The 15,405-nt window shown below is 42.0% G+C and overlaps 2 protein-coding genes across 2 annotated transcripts in view; one reads left to right on the top strand and one right to left on the bottom strand.

Annotated features, from left to right (window-relative positions):
* The window catches only part of TLNRD1 (talin rod domain containing 1), a 12,410-nt gene extending 3,661 nt beyond the window's left edge, over positions 1–8,749 (bottom strand). Inside the window, exon 1 of the mRNA XM_008925399.4 lies at positions 8,439–8,749. Within this exon, the coding sequence (XP_008923647.4) occupies positions 8,439–8,749 (311 nt within the window). The remainder of the gene's footprint in view (positions 1–8,438) is intronic.
* Positions 8,748–14,452, top strand: MESD (mesoderm development LRP chaperone). Its single transcript, XM_018069485.3, is given in 5 exon segments — positions 8,748–8,803; positions 8,805–8,851; positions 8,854–8,897; positions 13,089–13,321; positions 14,070–14,452. Coding segments are annotated over 5 exon segments (645 nt in total). The 3' UTR covers positions 14,335–14,452.
* The last annotated feature ends 953 nt before the right edge of the window (positions 14,453–15,405 follow it).

Here is a 15,405-nt window from a genome sequence, read left to right as displayed (position 1 = left end):
GGCTCCGGCTGCCCCAGGTGCCCAGCTGGCTGTCGTGAGTGCTGTACACACGGGATGGGGTGTTGCTGCATCTTTATTTACACAGAAATAGTGCCCTCAGCACTGGCCTTGACCCAGTTTTTAAACCAATGAAGATGAATTTGGTTCGTTCCTCTCGTGTCTCTGTCATCGTTTTCGAACACTGGTTACTGTTTGTTAGACTTCAGCAGAGAAAATGTAAACCTACTGACACTGCTGTGTACAGAAAGACTTTCTCTGGCCTGTTTCCATTCTGCAGCACATCAAGAACTTTATTAGATGGTTCTTGTCAAAGATGTTAACACACAGTAAATCTGAGGCATTCATGTAAATGCCATTAAACAGTAATAAAATTAAAATTACTAATTGGGCTGGAACAAGTTACAAGAAGATGGGTTTAATGCTGCCTGGGATGCTTCCAAAGGGAATGTATAGTTTGGTAAATGATGATGATGAGAACATTTATGTCCCACGCATCAGATTCTGTCCTGTTATGCAGTAAGTATCTCCATCAACATAATCTTGAACCCCATCAAATCAACACCAAATTAAAGTCCACACTGAAGTCACATCTTATGTTTGCTACATGTTTAGCTGCAGCTTAAGCTGCAGCTAAATAATAATATTATTTTTCTCCTTTCAATCAGAATTCCCTTTTTAAGTCAGGCTTCTAATTCTAGGCATTTAGAATGCATTTAGCAGCCTACAGAAATCCCGAAATACATTTGCCCCGATTCACAGTTAACATCCTGCTACAGTCATACTACTGCAAGGGTATAAGTGACCTTGAAATAAGTGGAAATTGGACCAAACTCCCTGCTTGCAGTTGCAGGCCAGATCCAGCGATGTTGTGGCACAAACCCAGCCAACCTAATGGATTCCATGCATTTATACATTTAAAGAGCTTCAGGTAATTTTATTTGTGTATATTTTCAGTCATTAACTAGGGGAACCCTTGGCTGCCTACTCGTAGAGTGGGCCGTGAGCAGGATGAACACAGATGTCAAAGTGGAGGGTTAACAGGATATACACATTTGGGGGGTGAGGGAAGGCCTTGCCATAGAGCCAGGCTTGAGGAAAGGGGCAGATACTGGTCTATGGGTGTGTCGAAAATAGGGCAGTTCTCCACCCATCCCTCCTCACAAAAACAGTGTGAGGGAAATTTTGTTTACTTGAGTCAGATTATAGCAGTTGAAAGGAAGGTCATGATTTGGGCCTAAACAATTTTGGCTTACTGCCAGTAACTTGTTTTCAAAAGTATAAATAGGAATGATTTCAGAATACTCTGAAAAATAAAAATCAATGGGCTGAAGAATCCAGCTAAACTATTTCAAAAAGATTCCAGATATGTCCTTAAGTGAGGTGAGATAGTATACAGCACAAGGAATGCTTCTCATAAATATTAACCTAGTTTATCTTTAATGAGGATTGACTACATTTAATTAGGGTTTGAAAGACTTCATTTTAGAGAACGTAGGTCTCACCCCTGGCTAGAAGAGGTGTTACATGACCTAATAATCTTTTCCATTTTTAGATGCTGCTGCCTGCCATGATGATATGTGTGATTTGTGCCATTCCCCAAGGACAAAGCGGAGAGATCCTTGGTTAGGACAGGTCCTGCTTGGCTCCTCCACCAGCCTTCTTCCACAGGAACACAGCTGGGCCTTAGCCATGGCCATTCCTATCAGCTGACAGGGCCACCAGAGCTCTTAGTAACTGCTATAATATGAAGCAAATATTCTTAGAGCTCCTTTAATCCATCCACAAGACTGATCCAGTGCTTATCAGCCTCAGTATTAGGAAGGGGGAAAACAGGTAATTATTGTCCTGTGTTGCATGTGGACAGCCTCCAAGGCACTCTTGCCAAATGCCATTCTCCTCCCATAGTAGATCTGGGTGTTCAGCTCTTCTACATGAGTAACCTGACCTTTGCTGTTTGAAAAAAATAATGTAGAAATACCACCTTATTTGGTCATTTTTACCATGGAAGTGGCGTTTCCTGGAGCAGCTGCCTGTTAGATCCTTCCTACAGACTGCAGCCTGGCTGGGTACAAAATCACTCATAGTCTGGGTTTACCATGAACACAAAGTCTTATTCCAAAAGACAGTCTTGGAGGCAGATTCTCTTGGGCTGGTAATCTGAGCAGCATTGAGGATCAGCTAGTTACATGCTTTAAAGTGCCAGTACATGTATCTGTGTGATTTAGGAGGAAACTTTTACTCAGTCATGTTTGGGGTGGGTATTTCCTTCATAAGTGTTCTGCATATCTCTTTCAAGGAGAATGTGTGCATACCCATTTATTTCATGGCTGCTGGGTGCAGAGGTGAGCCACAGGACTTGGGCAGCTCACTGAATTGGTAGAAAGACCTGGAAGACATGAAAATCAGGTGGCCATGCTTGGCTTTAAAAAGATTTCAGTGACAGAGTCTAAATGAAATAACTCTCTGGGGTTCAAACCAGCAGGCATTTTCAGATACAAGGGATTAAAAGGCTTTTTAATGTGGCTTAGTAGTGTACAGAAGATTGGCTTACTTGTATGAGCTCTTCTTTTGTCACATTGATCTTTATTTTGCATTGTGCTTAGTACAACAGAAACTGGAGGCTGAAGTCTTCTTTCCTGAATCATCTGACATGACTTGACCCTTTTATTGCTTAGTAAAATATTTTTTTGTGAAGGAAGAATTGATTTTTTCCAGTGTAGCCACTGTTGAGTAATAGCTGAAGAATACCAGGTTGTAATAATTTTATGAACACTGTATGTGGCCAGGTTGGTGAGAGGAAGTTACTATACAGTGGGTTATGCTACTTTATATTACTTTCCTCTATGGATGTATTGATCTAACTTAATAGGGAGCTAGCTGATGAAGGAATAAAAGGCAATTCAGTGGTTCCCCTGTGTCAGCTATATGTGACTAAACCCATGAGGTGGTAATTACAGGAATGATAGCTCCAGTTCTGAGGGATGCAGCTGGTTTGTCTGGCTGCGCTAAAAATCAAAGGAGGATAGTTGGCAGAGACAGATGGAAGAAATAATTTAACACAGAGTCAGACTTTGCAGAAGAGGCTGGAAGAAGCTGGGCCTTCCTTCCTGCAGCAATGGAAAGGTAAGTCATACAGAAGGAAAGGCGAGTGTGTTAACTGGATTATTGTTCGTAGGATCTATTTTGTCTTAAATGTTTTGGTGCTAAGTAAGTGTTTTGTGGTCAGTACTTAGAGCCAGTACTTCATGAGAGACTAAAACTGTGAGGTTTGGGTCTGTCTCAAGTCTACAGAGGTAGCCATGGTTGATACACTGGGGATGCAACCCAAGAATTTGGTCTGTGTGTAGCAAAAAAAGACAGCTGGAGATCTGGAGGAACATTTAACTGGGCACTTGGAACAGCAAAGTGCAAACAGCCACAAGTTTTGTTTCTTCTTCTGTTGTCTATAAATAAATGGCTTTTAGAAAAATGGGTGGGCTTTTGCATACAGGTTTAACCTTGGTGTTGTGATGTGGCACTTTGTGTTTGTTTTTTTTAATACAACATAGTCAAAAACACAGCATCAAAGGTAAGAACAAGTTCATTACATAGACACCAGTAATGTAAATATCCCAGTTGTGTCAGAATACTGGTTGGCTCCTGCTTCTCAGCTGAAAGATAATACAGCGAAAGAGGTTTTTGTTTTGTTGTCCTTTTCTTCACCATTTATTGCTCTGTTGTTTTCACCACTTGCCGTATATAATCGATTGCTTGTCCCCTGCTGTTACCATGGATATTTAATACATTGACATGGAAAAGAGACACATTTTTATGAAAAGGAAAATGCAACTACAAAACTCCTCTTGTGCCTGTGCCGTATTTTATGTGGATACAGCCAGTAATGGCTTTCTGCTTCATGTTCTTATCTACCATCTGCACATCTGGATATCCTCCTGTTGTGAGGCTGGTGCCTGGGAGAGCATTATGTGTGAAGGAGCTCCTTGTGTCCATTCTCCCTCCCCGGAGCAGGTGAGAAGGGCCAGGTGCAGGTTTGTAGGTCAATTGCTTTGAAACTCAGAAGCACTTAATGGAAGAGTGGTAAAAGCTGCTCATTCCAGTGGTCCAGTATAGACAAGAATCCAAGGCTCTCCCTTCAGACTCTTAGGTCTGGGTTTTTTGAGATCAAAAGAGAATGCAGTATTTTGAACAAAATGTGTAAGGGCCCACCCTTCCTGAATTGCACTTTTGGTGGTATGTTCTGTCCTCCAGCTGTAAGACACTACAGAAGGGTTTGGTTTCTCCCCTTCCTGTCCTTCTTGACTATATATCATGAGAGAAATTTAATAGATGTTTTTACAGAAGTCTCTGATCCTACACTGCTCTCATTGTGCCTGATTGTTCAGTGAGGAGAGCTGTTGATCATTAACAGTTTAAGCCTAGCACCTCTAATTCATCAGAAGTTCATGTAATGTATTACTTACATTAGATGTAGGTGCCAAAACTGACCTGTAAACCTAAAATTAAATTGGGACTACAAAATTAATTTCATTTAGATTGCGAAAATTAGACTATAAATGGAATTCCTGTGGGAACTGTGCAAAGCTTCTTTGACATTGATTTAATGTAATTCTTTTCTTAATTGGGTAACTTTAAATTGTGTAACTGGTACATAGTTTTAACCAGCACAGATCTGTAGCAATTCTTGCAGTAAGATGAGTACTAACAGGAACATTCTGTGGTGTTTTTGAATTTAAGGATCACAGTGTATAGCTTTATTGCAGATGACTAGACAGTCAGGGGTCATGCTCACTCCCCAAACCTCATCAGATAGGTATTGATACGAAGCTGTCATGTCATTTGTTGAACATCTCCATCCAGTCAATATATTTTAATTTATAAAATGTGCATGCACAGGATAACACCAATTCAGGGTAAAGACTTATTTTATGGTAAAAACTGAATTCAGAATCTGAATTTCAAGTCATAACCATTAACACCTAATTTGGGAAAATTTTGAATTAAAGACTTAATTTTTCAAATTGGACCCAGGAATTCAAGGTCTGAGTAGCTCTAGAACAAAAATTCACATTCTCTTAATAGATGGCAAGTGTGTGTGCTTGTTTTATGCATGAAGTTAAATTGAGGGCTGAAATTATTCTGAATCATTCAAAGGTTCATGCTCTAGATGACAGCATATTCTGCTTGGTATGCTGCTAGTAACAGTATTAAATTTTCCTTTTTTTCTTTAGATTTAGCCATATTCTTGTTGGTTTTAAAGATAACATGTTCAGATCTGCTTCTTCAAGTTTTACTCTGCCTGTGAGTAAATTCAGAGGGCTGCATTAACACATGCACTGTCTGTGTATGAGAGCTTGGGCATTAGATTCTCTCTGCAGGGGAATGTTTAGGGCACTCGAGGTAATTTGACCTACGAAAACACTGATTTTGAATGTTTTACTGAAAATAACTCATAATATCCTGACACTCTGTAAAATGTATGACAGTGCTTTTAAGCAGGGAAGAATATGCTGAGTGCTGGGTCATCTCAGAACTTGCTTGAAGTTTTCTGGGGTCTGTTACTCAGCAAGTATTGTTTAGCACAGTATTGTCATGGTCCTTCTCTTTGTAGGTGCAAAAGCAGTTGTAGTGTTGGTCAGGCTGTGAAGAGCACAGCTGCACACCAGACCTCAATCATTTTAGTTTTCCAAAATAATCACTAAAAGGCTGCCTTGCACAACACCTAATTCATCTGGGCACTATTAAACATCCTTTTGTATCAGTAGAGTTCTTAAAATGAATTAATTCTTCCAGACACAGCATGTGCTCATAGCAGGCAGCCCTTGCATGTTCATTCTCCCTTCGGCATGCTTAGGTCTGATCTTCTCATCTTGTAGGTTTAATGTCTTAATTGTCTATATATGTCCTTCCAAGAAGGCACTGCCCTTTCCTTGATGAAGTCAAGTTTTTTTTCTTTCTAAGGTTTCATTCCAAGGAATGTCAAGGAACAAGCTTTTAAGACCCTACTGTACTGTATTTGCAAAGAAAAGTAAAATGTGACAAATAGGAATACACTTTAAAATGGAAAATCGTACCACCAGCAAAGACTTGAGAGAGCTTTTGGCAGCTAAAAATATATGCACATTCTTCTCCCAGCTCATAAGAAAAAATGGTACGGGAAATTTGCACAAATACAGTTCCAAAAAGGAAAAAGAGAAAGAGAATCCTTCATTAACAGAAACTTAGAACATCCTGAATCCTCTCATATTACAGCTTGACCCAACCCTATTCAATAATGAAAACAGTTTACATCAAGAGGGGGAGGTAGATTTGCCTTTCTGGTAAGGTGTAACTTTATAATTGAAGATACTACTAATAAAATGTGCGTGTTGCAGAAGCAAAAATGAGTCACAGCTTGAGACCTTCCCTGGCTTGACTAGATGGGACTTTAAGCTACAAGATAAAGCATTATATGCATTACTTTTGCAATCTACAATGAAAGTAGCCATCTATTATTGGATATGTTCTGTATTGCAATCATAATAGTGTTAGCTGCTAGGACCATAAAAACTGTTAAGGGATATGAAAACGCTTAAGCTATAAAAAGCATATTTGTATGATTCTGTAGATGCTCTGATCAAAACACAATGTGCTTCAATAAAAAGAAAATGCAATTTAATTTTCTCTTGTCAGTGATAACATGTTCCATGGCTTTTGTTTCCTGCATGGGAAAGAGGAACAGCAGAGAACAGAGGCTGAACAGGTGTTTGTCCTGCAGCTGAACCCACAACGGGCAGACTTTGTGGGTTCTGTCTTCCTGGACACAGAATTTTGGCTGAACAGAGAGAGTTGCAAGGTCAGAGTCAAGCACGGAAAATATTTCCCTTTCAAACTAAAGCTTTTATGTGCACAACAAGGAAATGTATAGTGTCATTCGGTGCAGTGCTGGATATTCCTAACAACTTGTTCGCCTACCAAAGCAAAGTAGATTACTTTTGAGGTCCATATCTGAATGTAGTTTCAGATATTAAAGAAAGTAAGTTGGGTTGGTTTGTTCTAATAAGAAAAACAGAATTGGAGAAAGTATTTCCTAGTAGAAGTGCACTGAAAGTATTTTATGTGGTAAGTCCAGCATTCCAAGATTGAATCTTTAGTCTTTATTTTTTTCCAGTGAATGTACACATGATCCAGTAATAACAAAAGTTAGCAGAAACATATTTTAGTAAAACCTCATTAATCAAGGCAATCTGATATAGTATACCTGATATTCATTATATTTAATGAGAAATCACTGAGCAAATGTGCTCATTAGTTCCTTAGGTATTGGACAGCTCTGTGAGAGGTCCTTGTCTAAGCCCTGTTTCATGGACTGTACATTTAACAAGCTCCACCAATAGCTCTGGGCTAACTGCTTCCTGTTCCTCGGGCACTGGCAGTGTGTCTGAAATGTTATAAAACGCGTGGAGGCTGCAGACCAGGCTGGTTGTTTATGGGGGTGCTGAAATCTTGGATTCCACATCCTCCTGTGCTGTTTCTCATGCTATGTGTGCTTTTGGCAAGGTGCTGCTTCATGGGCCGTGTCTCCCTGGCATTCACAAGCCGTGTGGCCCTTCAGTATCTGATCACTTCAACAGTTAGTCCAGGCTTTGAAAAGCCTCCTCAAACTCACACCCCTGCCTACTGACTGCTTTTATTTTGTATTTGCATATTGTGCCCATAAGGGCAGTGGGCTCCTGGTTCATTGTAGGGTTGAAACTATATGATCTGGGGTTGAAACTAAATGATCTCCAAAGCCCCTTCCAGCCCAAACCGTTCTATGATTACAGGACTATATACAGTAACAGAATTGAGGTTGAACTGTTCGCTCAGTAGAATTAGTTCCTCTGCTCTGAACCTGATCCACCTTGGATGATGGAATGGAAGAGCAGTCTGTTCACTAAATCAGCCTGAGTATATTAATTGTAGTCAGTAACTGTACCAGTAGCAGTAACAGGGATGGTTTCTTGAATTCCCAAGTTTAAACTTCTCGGAGTCCAAGGTGAAAGCCTGAAGAGAAGATGGTGCTATTTGTAATTAAAACAGCTCCCATGTGGGGAAAAAAAAAGTAGATTGAAGATTGAAACAAGGCTATGTGGACATCCATCCGTATAATTTGGTTGAGATAATGGAAAAATAGTCTGTACAAAGAAAAACCCATTTTTTTGTGGTGGTGGTCAGATGTTCTTAAGTTGTAAAACAGCTTTAAATTTAATAATTTTCTAAACCTAGTATAGATGAGACACGAGTCAAAATCAGAGGACTCATGCGATGGGCTCGGTTCCTATCACATCGATTAGCCAAGACGATACTTTTCGTCCTGCTCTAAAAAAAAAAAAAAAAAAGAAGGCACAGAAACAATCGCAACAGCTCTAATCCAGAGCTGGGCCATCATTTAGTGTTACTCATTTTAAACCCAGACACGCCAGCGTTCGCTCCCTGCAGTGGCGCGCCCGGGGGGCGGCACCGCCGGCGAGCGGCGCTTTGTTGCCGCAGGACAGCGGCACCCGGGGCAGCGGGGGGGGTCCGCTGTCCCCGTCAGCACCGAAGGAGGGCCGCCCTCGCACTGCGGGCAGCGCTGCGCTCCTCGTCCCGAGCGCCCTGCCCCGTCCGGCCGTGCCCGCCCCCGCGTCCACCGCCTTCCCCGCTCCTCCTCCCGGCCCGCCAGCGCTGCCCCCGCCAGAAGGCGGCCGGGCCGCCTTCGACAGCGGCCAGAAGATGCGGCGGCCGCGGGCATGGGCGCTGGCTGGCCCTGGCGCTGTGTGTCGAGCGCGGCGGCCGCGCGGGGCCCGAGGGAAGCGGCGGGCGGGGCCGGACCCCAAGAAGAAGGACATTCGGGACACAACGACGCGGGACATGCCCGGACTGCGTTGGAGCAGTGGGAGGTGCGGGAGGGGCCGGGACCGGCGGGCGGTACCAGCGGGGAGCCCGCGTGGCCTGCGAGGAGCGGGGCGGGCCCCGCGCTGAGCGGGCTCGCTGCCGAGCGCCGAAGGGGTTGCGGCCCCGGGCCTGGTGGTGACCGGGAGGGCGGGATCCCCGAGCCCGGTGCAGGGTGGCAGGTGGCGGTTTGTTCCTTCCGAGCCTCTGGGTCCTTGTGGGGGGGTTGCAAAGTCCGGGCGAGGGCCACAGACGCGTCTGCTGGCGGAGCTGCCCTCAGCCTGCCCTGCCGCCCTGTCCCGCTTCCCGGCCATCGGTGCACGCCAGCAGCCTGGGCATCTTAAAAATCAGGGGTTTTTAGAGTATTGAGGATTATTCATTTTGCGACCGAGGGGGTCATACCAGGAGGAATATTCATTTCACGTTTACGTGAATGGATATGTAGTGGTATTGGTTTTGTTGGTTTTCTTATCGCTCCTCGCAGTAAAGGCTTCTCATTCCAGCTCTCTTCGTCCTCCTTCACCCCCATCATCCCGCTGCCTTAACTTTCCTTGGTTTCCCATCACTCTCTTCTCCATGTGGTTGTCATGCTACTGTTCAGTTCCTTTCACTATTTTGTCTTCCATCATCTTCTGTTAAATGCCAGAGCACTCATCACTGTCATTTTCTCTTTCCCATGAGGTTTTTTCATGGAATATGTTGCACAAAAACTGAAGGAAATAATGGAGTGAAAACTTCTGTTTCCAATAACACCAGTTACAGCTGTAAGTCAAGGTGGAGAAGTAGGTTTTGAATGTGAAATGCAGTTGAAGTAACTTCCGTGAGAAGTAAGGATGCTTGCCTTGGTCCTGGTTTGAAGGCTGGGGACTTGTTCATCTCATGGACTGTTACTGTGCATCTGCCTTTAGGAAGGGAGGTTCTTAGAAAATTGAGTTAAAATTTGAAATAAAATCAGAAAAAAACCTCAAAGTTTGCCTTTCTGTTACTGGGATCAGCCAAGGACCCAGTAGTCCTAGCTGCTAAAAAATCAGGGCTTAAATGATAATATTGCCCAACTTCAACCAAATTTGGCATTGTAGGAAACAGTCTTACAAGATGAGCATCTCTGAGTTTGAGCCAGATGCCTGGATGAAAGGGAGGCTCAGGTTAATGCTGGTGTGAGACTGATTGTAGTTTTGTTTGTGCCCTGTGGCACACAGGTCAGGAGGCTGTTGAGGGTTTTTCCTCTTCAGCTGGAGCAGGTCTCTGATCCAGGCCACCATGTGCAGCACAAATGCTTGTGGCCACGTTGTGTGCAGATGTGGCAGAGTGGCTGTGGAGTTGCTGCTCAGGCTGGTGTTGCCTCTGAGGAGAGACACAGAGAGCAGAGCCCCAAAAGAACAGAGTTATTACTGAGGCAGGGCTCAACAATTAAGGGCTGTTTGGTCTCTGGGATGGTCAGCTGCATGGCATTTTGCCTGGTGGGAGTCAGGATGCACAGGGACCATGAAAGACTTGAGGGGGTGGTGGCTGGAGGACAGAGGAGAAAAAAGGGCATGAGTGCACTTGATGGAGTAGGATGAGAAACAAAGGGGCCATTGTGAATTTGGATAAGAGCAGGAATTATGCTTGGGAGTGAGGGGCACAGGGCATGGAACTGTACAGAATCAATTCAGTAGAGTGAGATGACTTCTTATATTTTTTATTTCTCAGGCAATTCATTTAAAACCACTGGAGGATGGTGGCTATAACATGCCTGGGTTTGGCCATGAGCCTGGTGAGGCTGAGGCTGTGTCTCCAGCAGCCTTCCCAGCAGGAGCAGCCACCTCTCTGTGCCGGCTCTCGTGCTGCCCCTTGCACCATGTGCATGACTGCCTGGTGATCCAGGAGAGTGATCTAGTGGAAAACGAGTATAGGGAACAGGGAGAAGAGGCAGAGGCACTTCAGCAGCTTAGTTGCACAACTAGAGCTTGAAGGAAGGCACTGAGGGATTCCCCTCATGGAAGGGGACTCTCCAGAAGCCTTGAGTCCTGGGGAGCTGGAAACAGAACTGAGAATCTGGTCCAGAGGTCTCTCTGTTACTGAAAGGTCACGTGCTTTAAATAGTTCATTGTTGTTATAAGCTCAGGGTTTCTCAGGCTTGACTCTGAGCTAAGGTCATTGGATAGGTGGAGGAATTTAGTGACATGTTGCTAATGTTTTTAAATATAAAAATCCAGGGCATTTATGAGAAATGTGTGAGAATGGAGAGCTGAGGGGAGGAGCAAGGGAAGGCATATGTAATTATTACTGTGTCTGTAATGCTTTCCCTCTGGAACCTCATGCTACTGTTAAAGTGAATGAGTCTGCTAGACTTTTCAAAGGAAAAGCTTACGCTTCCAGGTTTTTACTTTGTAAATAGCTTTATAAACACTAAACAGCATGATAGTTGGTACAAGATCAAGAAAAGAATTGTCATTTAAGGGAGCTTTTGACAGCTTCTCATAATAGTTCCAATCAAATGGTAATAATACAGCTTTAGAAGCATTTAGTTGAATAGTTCAGGGAAAAATAGGTGGTGTGTGTTAGTAGGTTGTGTTGTCACTAAATCCGAAGTCAGTTTCTGTATTGCATAAGGAGTATTTGGAAACGTTTCTTTCTGCCTTTCTCTTTCAAAACTGTGAAATAAGCTGGCTTTGCACTAGCCAAACCAGACTAAATTAAGGATCAGTTTGCTTTTAATTCTGAAGAACGTTTTTCATTCAGTCATGTAAGATTTTGTATTTTTAGTGTACTTCACCAATCTCAGCATTTTCCAGCTTCCTCCAAGATAAGTAATGTTCCCACTTACTGAGAGCAGTGGGACTTTCCTGGGGCTCTCCTTTCCTCCCAGTTCACTTAATATGAAAATTTCAAAGGCATGTGAACTACTTGAAGGCATTTCAGACTTGCAAAATTGAAACAGATATTTAGTAAGGAAAGAAAGGATAAAATCTAAGGCTTCTACAACTTTTGTTCGGTGGTACCTAAACTTTAGACACGCTTGTCAGGAAGACAACAAACTCCATGGAAATGAGGTGGGGAAAGAACATAAGTCACTTGTATAAAACTTTAACCTTTAAAGGCTATGGTGTTGTAGGAGGATGATGTTGGGTTTGTGTACATGCCTGTGCAGAGATGTGAGGGTAATGCATACTAAGTCCTAAAAATCAAGCTTGGCTCCTGACCTTTGAGGCCTCTGAAGGGGATATCTTTAGATATTGCTGCAGTTCATGTTCCTAATAGTCATGTGTATTTGAAGTCATGACAACACCTAAAATATCTGCCTTAATTCCTGCTTATTTACTAGTGCTTGGGTGGATGCCAGTGTAAGACTTATGGGTTTTTCTGTTCTATTTTTTGCTTTTTAATTCTATGATACAAACACTGTCTAAGAAATCAAGTTCTGGCTTAATGTAGGTTGTCACTATATTCACTCCTCTGTTGTGAGCTGTTTCAAGGGACAGCAGTTTGAATTGTGCCTTTCTAAATATTTAAATGCCTGTCAGCCTCAGCAAAGTCATCAAGAGGGGTTTCTTTTCTTTTTTGTAAGAGTGATTTATTCTTGGTGATTATGTTGTCAGACTGTGAGCTGCATCTGTGCATTAGAAAAGTCATGAAACCTTTAATAAAATCTTCCTGTGGCATGAACATTGAAAATCTGAATTCATGTGGTTTTATTTATTTAAAGAAACAAAGAAAGGAAAATTAAATTCTCAAGCAATTGCATGATTCCCAGAGGTGAGTTTTGACCTCTGAAAGCAAAATGCAGATGAATGATTTTTTGTTTATGTGTATACAAGGGTTTTTTATTGTGACTTTCTTATTTCATCTCATATACTTAATACATTTTTGTGAAACTGTGAAGAAAAAAAAAGTGTTATTTTATGAATTTCCTAGGTGGAATTGTATTGAATTAGCCTTGAGGCTGAAATATTTCTCAGTACATGGTAAAATGAAATTCTACCTGTCAATACAAAAATGTGTATCATTTTGAGGGGAGGGTTATAAATGGAAAGAGCACTCCTGGTGAAGTTCCTGAAAAAAAAGTCATTGTTTCTTTTGGTTCCAAAATCTCCATCATTAAACTAAAAAATATTTTGTCAAAAAAAAGTTATTTTCTAAGCAAAGAAATTTCAAAAAAAAAAGAACATCCTGTTGGAACAACTTAATTTAAAGCCTCCTTGTCCTTTTCAAAACAGAAAGATGATGACATCGAAGAGGGAGATCTCCCTGAACACAAGAGGCCTCCAGCACCAATAGATTTCTCAAAAATTGATCCAGGCAAGCCTGAAAGCATCCTGAAGCTGACAAAAAAGGGGAAGACTTTGATGATGTTTGTCACGGTGTCGGGAAATCCCACAGAAAAGGAGACAGAAGAAATCACCAGCTTGTGGCAGGGCGGCCTCTTCAACGCCAACTACGACGTGCAAAGGTAAACTGTGATACACAAGGATAAAGTTCCTGCCTTTGCAGAACTCTTGTTTCTTTCTTCCTGAAAACCTTTTGTCATCCTGTGTCATTCCCCACCTCCATAATCCCTTACTATTTATTTGTTTCTGTATCACTTTATATTCCAATTTGTTTCAAGTCAGGCTACAAAACCACTAGTGTGGTGCACAAATCTTTTCAGTGCTTACACATGGTGTGTGTATATATAGCCTGGATTCTTTTTTTCTCATTACTTTTCAGCTATTTATCAATTTTAGCTGCTGTAGTTTGCCTTTATGTGCATAGTGGAAAACATCACACTTGGAAGACTTGTCACCACAAAAGGCCTTTTGTTCCCCTGGCTAAAAAATGTGACTTTTTTTTTTCCTTTCTCTCAGACAGAGGGGATCATTTTGAAACAGGAGAATGTTGCGCTCTTGTATTGAGGCTGAGAAGGGTTGCAGAAAGTGTATAAAGCAAATTCAGTGCTCATTAGTAGATTTTACATAGTCCCAAATTAGTTCTTAAGTTTTCTTGATATAAAGAAATAAACTATAAACTTATAAACTAATACAATTCATTCTTAAACATCCTAGACGATTGTTCTCTTGTCCCTATCCCCAGGCAACAACAAGACCAGCATCTTTCTCTTAAATGTGTGCCTCAGTTGTGGAGGTGCTCTGAATTAAGCAAATGCTGTAGTATTTGAAAAGCACAGAGTTAACTGAAAAAGATATGGGTCTTTCCTTTAGGTTTATTGTTGGCTCCAATCGGGCCATCTTTATGCTCCGTGATGGTGGCTATGCCTGGGAGATCAAAGACTTCCTGATAAATCAAGAAAGGTGTGCGGATGTCACTCTGGAAGGTCAAGTTTATCCTGGCAAAGGAGCAGATGAAAATGAGAAAGGGAAAAACAAAACGAAACCTGAAAAAGCAAAGAAGAAAAAAGATGCTGAGAAGAAATCCAGTAGCATTAAAGAGGACAACCGAGCGACCCAACAGAGAGAGGAGCTATGACGGACGCGTTACCCAGACTGAACCCTGCTCTGCTGCTCCTTGGAGGGAATCTCCTTATGAGTCCTGGGTTTTGGGGGGTGGAGGGGAGGAAGCAGAGACTACTGAGGTTTAAATTTTTGTGTTGAAATTCACCAGTTTACTCCTTGCTGTTGGCCATTTGTTTCGTTTCGGGAAAGATGACACTTCATACCGGCAATTGACTACTTTAGTTTGTAATTTTTTATGCTTTTGTTGCTGTTTAAAATTAACATACGAATCTGTGTGTCTAACATCAAACTTAATTTAAGTGAAAAAGAAGAATTATGGTCTCAGAATACGCTGATGTTCATCTGTAGATATCCACCTTGGATGTGCAGGTGGGTCATTGATTCGCAGCTGCTGTCAGACAGCCAAGTGCAGTGCGAAAGGATTCTCTGGGAAGCCAGTTTGACAGACTCAGCTGGTGCAAAACTCCCAAAGTTGCAAAGAACAGTGTTACAGTGGCCAAAGATGCCTGAAATTACAGGGTTTAGGACATGTCTGGTTAGACTGCTTGTTTATTTAAAATAAACTTAATCTGTTCTGTCCCAAGAAATCCTTGGAAGTGCTAAGGAGCATGGTAGAAGCTAGGCAGGTACTAGGCTAATGCACTCCAAATCCATGCAGAAAGGAGATTCTGTGCCCTTCAGAAGTTAATGGAATTACAGCACCTGCATGAGCAGTATTGGGGTGAAAGGAAAAGCCAAATTTGGGGCATTCAGAACTGTGCCTGTGGAAGCAAATGTTATGTGTGCCCTGTTACCCAGATGGCGAGTGAAAAGAAATAGCTTTAACTCGGAAGTTAATTGGGTTTATTGATTTAACGGTTTGTTTAAATATTTGAAAAAGCTCTAGTCACAATACAGAGTTAAAATTTTAGTTAGACATATCACTTACTGATGATTAATAACCAGATTTGGGGTTGGATTTGCTTTTTTTTTTGGTACAAATTCCTGACTGATGTGATTGATTGTAAATGACCACTTGATTTGAATACTATGAAGTTTGATGTATGGGAGCAAATACTTTATATAATTGGGAAGGTTATGTTGT

The sequence above is a fragment of the Manacus vitellinus genome, unplaced genomic scaffold, assembly GCF_001715985.3.
Source record: "Manacus vitellinus isolate BGI_N305 unplaced genomic scaffold, ASM171598v3 scaffold_16_pilon, whole genome shotgun sequence".
Taxonomy (NCBI): Eukaryota; Metazoa; Chordata; class Aves; order Passeriformes; family Pipridae; genus Manacus; species Manacus vitellinus.
The sequence above is the reverse complement of the archived record's forward strand: the minus strand, read 5'-3'. Positions and strand labels throughout refer to the sequence as shown.